A 5,476-nucleotide genomic window follows, 5' to 3' on the forward strand; every position below is an offset into this window, starting at 1 on the left:
CCTCCATCCCACATATTCTTCACTCAGCTTCCCCTAAGCTTGTTCAATTTTAATTTTAAATTATACAATTATCAACAGAACAACAGACAGAGCAAATTTTCATAGAACACCCATACATCATAGACTACCCTACCTTTGAGTTTGTTCTTTTCTTTCTACTGGTTTGACACTCTCCGTTCCCTATTGTCTGGTAAGCAGTCAAAATACTACACTTACACTGCATTACTAGATAAATACAATACTCATGCTACTTTACTAGTTACCTGGTCTCTCTAATTTACTTTTTCATCTTTATTATACTACCGAGCAACCAGCCTTTGCTAAGTGCTGTCTGTCATCTAGAAATACCTACTCTAAGGGAGTTCCACAGGTTGGTATCAGTCGACAGACTGCTCGTTACCATCCATGATGAGATGAATACAGAAACAGAGAGTAAGCATTAGATAATTTTATGGCCATCTGACATTGCTGTAGCAGCTTTACAGGCATATCTCGGAGGTATTGCAGGTTCAGTTCCAGACCACCGCAATAAAGCAAGGATCGTAATAACGTGAGTCACAAAAGTTTGGTTTCCCAATGCATACATGTAGAAGTTATGTTTACACTATATTATAGTCTATTAAGTGTGCAATAGTGAGCCCTAGCCAGTTTGGCACAGTGGATAGAGCATTGGCCTGTAGACTGAAGAGTTCCAGGTTTGATTCCAGTCAAGGGCACATGCTTAGGTTGTGAACTCGATCCCCAGCAGGGGGCGTGCAGGAGGCAGCCAATCAAATTAATCTCTCTCATCATCGATATTTCTTTCTCTCTCTCTCTCTCTCTCTCTCTCTCTCTCTCTCTCTCTCTCTCTCTCTCTCTCTCTCTCTCTCCCAATTCTGAAATAATTAAAAATATATTAAATGTGCAATAATAGTATGTCTAAAACACTATATGTATCTTAGTCAAAACATGCTTTATTGCTTAAAAAAAAAAAGCTAAACATTATCTAAGCCTTCACTGGGCCCTAATCTTTTTGCTGGTGGAAGGTATTGCCTCGATGTTGGTGAAAACTGAGTATCTGTAAAGTATAACAGAGTGAAGCACAATGAAAGGAGGCATGCTTGTATTGTGTTTTAGAAAAGTTCCCCAGACTGGGAATCAAAAGCCTCAGAGGCTTGATGTCCAGAGGAGAGAGTGGAAGCATGGAAGCCAACTAAATAGGCCATTTTCCAGTAGTGAAAAATGAGCAGTGCCTGACCTGTGGTCATGGGACTTCAGAGCAGGGGATAGGGTGAAACTGGTGCTCAGTTGTTGATGACAGATAAAGAGAATAAAAAATTAAAGATACCATTAGCAATCAACCCCATGCCTGGCTCTGTCCTCTCTCAGGCTGCCTGTTTGAAATTCCTCTTATGCTCTTCCCCAAACCCCCAACACATGCATAGTCTAACCGTCTCCAGTTTTCTCTAGTTAAGTACTTACCTAGGCCTCACAAGATATTTAGATAATGAACTCAAGATTCCAACTAGAAATCAAGATTTTGATTTCAGAATAATGTGTTTTCTGTTTCTTCTCCTTGTATATATAGTACATTATTGTTATTTCTCAGGAAGTATCCTAGGAAAGAATTCAATCATTTATATAAATGTATCACAAAAAGAATGAGCAAGCCCTGAGATGTTTCTGTAAATACATCTCAGATTTTTAAAAGTGTGGCTTAATTCCTGCTACCAGGGCTCTTTTATGGAATGCAAGAGGCTGTGCCTTATATTAATATTAAAACTAGAGGCCTGGTGCACAGATTCATGTGCCAGTGGGGATGTCGGCCTGGCCTGTGGGGATCAGGCTGAAGCTGACTCTCAGACATCCCCCAAGGGGTCCTGGATTGCAAGAGGGTGTTTCTCAGATGATGCACCCTGTAATCTGGCTCACTCAGTCATCACCCTGGAACCACAGCTGCGAAGTCACCACAGCTCCACTGGCCTAACAGTTGAACCATGGGATGGTCCCTTAGGCATATAAGAGGGAGAGAGATGAACTATATATGGTGAAAAGATATTTTATTAAAAAGTCCAGACAGTTACAAATCTGAGCAAGCAGAGAGAGGTACAATATTAGCAATATTTTAATAAATTCAGCACCTTTCAGCGTTTCCAGAATGACTTTATGTACACGTTTGTGCATCTAGGGTTCCTAACTAATGATACAAATGAGAGTCTCTCTGCAGAGGTGCAGAAGCCAGAGGAGAGCTATCTAGCCCTGCACCTAATTGCATTTCTCTTGCTTATTTTCTTCAAGATATTTTCATCAAAGAGATCTTTTTCCCGGTAACGCACGGGCGGCCCTCGACGGTACTTTTCTTCTGCCTCCTTGTAATCTATCCCATCAAGTGCAGCGATGGAACAGATGATGGCTTCTGGCAGAAGGACTTCCAGGACAAAACTCACTTTGTCGTCTCTGGTCAGAATCAACTTCTTGTCTATGTGCTTATAGATCTCCATTAGATGATCCATCACGATATCCAACTGGTCTTCATCCTCCAGGTAGGTTTCCACGCAGATCACATACCTACTTGAATTGAGAAAGGACACCAGCCACCTGGACTGCTTCCTGCCTTTGACGATGTCCAGAAGGTGGTGGTCGGCCCCCTTCCTTTTCACGATGAAGTCCACGAGCCTCTGGTTGTCTCGGTCCCGAGCGGCCTTCATGCGGTCGGGGAGGATCTTCTTCTTGGCCCGGGAGCTCTCCTCCTCAGAATCTTCCAGGTCTGCGTAATTCACCTTGGGGAAGACAATGAACAGCTCCCCCTCTTGGACGGCTCTCCTCATGGGGTAGCTGATGTCCGCAGCATAGTAGTCCAGGAAAGAGCCCGAGAAAGACCCCTGAGCAAGCCTTTCCCTGTAGTGGGAAATCAGGGAGAAGCACCAGTCCACGCTCTGCGGGTACACCTTCCTGGCTCTCTTCAGCAGCTTCTCCTTCGCTTTGCATTCCAGGTGCTTCAGTCTCCGAAGAGGCACTCGAAGGCCACGCTGGTCACAGTGCAAGTCTGCCTCAAGCGGAAGCACCCTGGCTGTCCGCTCCGTGTGGTTCACACTCTTGACCACTGCTGGCCAAAACGGGAGATTTTGGAATTTAAACCAGACCATCATTCCTGTTTCAATGGGACATGGCTCCTGCGGGAAGGCAATGCTTGTGGGTTGTCCCGCTCCCTTGGCACCCTTCTTTTTCTTAACAGCGGTGGTTGGGTGAGGAGCCTTAGAGGCAGCTGAAGGCTGCCGTTTTTTCCATTCTCTCAAAAGCACGGGCCCCCAATGCCACCTTACTTTGCAGGCCAAACGGGGTGAAGAACGCGGACTGAGGTTAAGATCACTGGAGGATGCTGCTGACCCTTGTGAGCCTGGCACCTGGACACCTTCTGCAGGATCCTGGATGTTCCCAGAGAAGGGAGGGCCCTCAGAGGAGACAGCCATGGTCTTCGGGCAGGTGCCACGTGGTGCCTTTTTTTTCCGGGCCTTGGACACAGTGACTCCGGAACCGGATGGCTGAGGTGGAAGGCTGCCTCCCTCTTTGGCACCTGCAGCCTCCTGCTTGGCTGAGAGAGGCCGGGAAGGAACTCTTGAGGTGCCTGTCTTTGCCAGGCCCTCTGCCTCACACTCATCTTCTGATCGTGATGGGAGGTTGGAGCACATGCTGCAGCATTGTGGGGGCCTTCTTCGCCTTCTCTTTGGAGAGGGAGCCAGGAGAGTGTGCACCTGGGATTTGTCACCTTCGGGGGCATCCTCACCCTGGACACCTACCAACAATGACTTGGGGCTTTTACTTTTCCTGAGACTTCTCGGTGAGCTCCCTTTGGGCTTTGGAAACTTTTTATGAGATCGCTTCTGGGGTCCCTTTTGAGACACTGTAGGGGTCTCTGGATCATTGGATGCTCTGGCTGCACCCAGGTTTGCTTTCTCTCTCAGAATATCCAGGGCCAGAGTGAGAGCGCTTTTGTGGGCCTCTCCCTCCCCTGGTGGGACTCTGGCTGTGGACTGGGCCCCTAGCGAGGAGATAATAGATTCGATTTGAGACTCATCAAGGATCTTTATGTCTTTGTTTTTCACTTTCATCTTTTTACCCACTGAGAGTATTTGAACTTCGAGAGAACATACCTTTTCCCCCTTATTTTTCGGTGGCGTTTCAGATCTGGACAAAACCCTTGCTGGCCAAAAACGGCCTTTCCAATTGCATAAGATGTACTCAGAGTCCATTATGATGGGACGTGGGTGCTGAGAGGTAATGAACAGAGGTAGAGGGGCCCGGCTGTATATGCACAGCTACAGCAGGTGTCCCCTAAGACAGTGTTCTTCACCACAGCTTTCTGCCTAGGACGACAGAGGGTTTACCACTTGTGTGGCCTGTGCTCCACCTGACTCTGCCAGGAATGCTGGAACTGTGTTTTGACAGACCACACTGGAGAATACTGGAATATGGAAAAGGAAAAGAAGAGGAGTATCAGAAAGCTCTTTTCTGGAGGTAGAAGAAGTTGGTCATTGAGAATTAATCCTCTATAATAAAACCCTAATGTGCAAGTCGACTGAATGGAGGAATGACAGGTCACTGTGACCGCACTGAAGACCAGGGGGCAGACGCTCAACACAGGAGCTGCCCCTGGTGGTCAGTGTACTCCCACAGGGGGAGTGCCGTTCAGCCAGAATCTGGACTCAAGACTGGTGAGTGCAGTGATGGTGGCGGGAACCTCTCCTGCCTCCACTGCAGGTAGGCAGTAAGGAGGGAGGAATCCCAGACTGGGAGAGCCCCAGGGGAATTGGGCTTAAATCATCAGATGTACATCTCCTGAGGGGTACGGGACTGTAAGAGGGCACAGGCCAGGTTGAGGGACCTCCCCTCTCCTGGTGCACAAATGTAGTGCACCAGGTCTCTAGTAAGAGATAAATATAAAAAAGATGTAACAGACTGGACTTTGGGGGGGGGGGGAGTGAGAGAGTGAGACAGCATACAAACCCACTCTCTCAGGGAAAATATACAGAAGATACCAGGAGAGTTTATAGCCTTCTGAACCCAACTCTATGCCCTCTTTGTTGCTACTGCATATTAAAGGGCACGTGTGTGGGGAGGTGGGTGTCATGTCCTGGACTGAATTTGTGTTATAGGACATCCTGGGCCTTTTGTGCTCCTTGGGGCTCATGCTAGGGGAATGCTTCAGTGTTTCTTTTCTGGTGTGCTAGTGCCCCATGTGCACCCAAGGGAGCCAGATAGGATCTCTGACCCACAGACAGTGGATGTCAGCACAAGATCACGTTCAAGAGCCTGAGCTTAGAATCCAGAGGTTCATGAAGTTCATATGGTGGTTAGAGGTGTTCCCCTTCATAAGGACTGCTGCTGTCCCAAGCCATTGGCTGGGACCTGCACCTCTTCATTTCTCTATGGTGCTGCAAATAGCTCCCCCACCCCACCACCCCAGCACAAAATCAGTGTGAAGTAGTGACTGTAGAGG

The 5,476-nt window shown here is 47.6% G+C and overlaps 1 protein-coding gene across 1 annotated transcript; it reads right to left on the reverse strand.

Annotated features, from left to right (window-relative positions):
- Positions 1-2,185: 2,185 nt before the first annotated feature.
- On the reverse strand, positions 2,186-4,229 carry LOC118704998 (PWWP domain-containing DNA repair factor 3B-like). Its single transcript, XM_036413147.2, has one exon. It carries the CDS (start codon positions 4,227-4,229, stop codon positions 2,229-2,231), a length of 2,001 nt encoding a protein of 666 aa, XP_036269040.1. The 3' UTR covers positions 2,186-2,228.
- Between the last annotated feature and the right edge of the window lie 1,247 nt (positions 4,230-5,476).

The sequence above is a fragment of the Pipistrellus kuhlii genome, unplaced genomic scaffold, assembly GCF_014108245.1.
Source record: "Pipistrellus kuhlii isolate mPipKuh1 unplaced genomic scaffold, mPipKuh1.p scaffold_m20_p_49, whole genome shotgun sequence".
Lineage (NCBI taxonomy): Eukaryota > Metazoa > Chordata > Mammalia > Chiroptera > Vespertilionidae > Pipistrellus > Pipistrellus kuhlii.

Coding starts and splice junctions, on each gene's coding strand:
- LOC118704998 (XM_036413147.2), bottom strand. CDS start 4,229: ATGGACTCTGAGTACATCTTATGCAATTGGAAAGGCCGTTTTTGGCCA.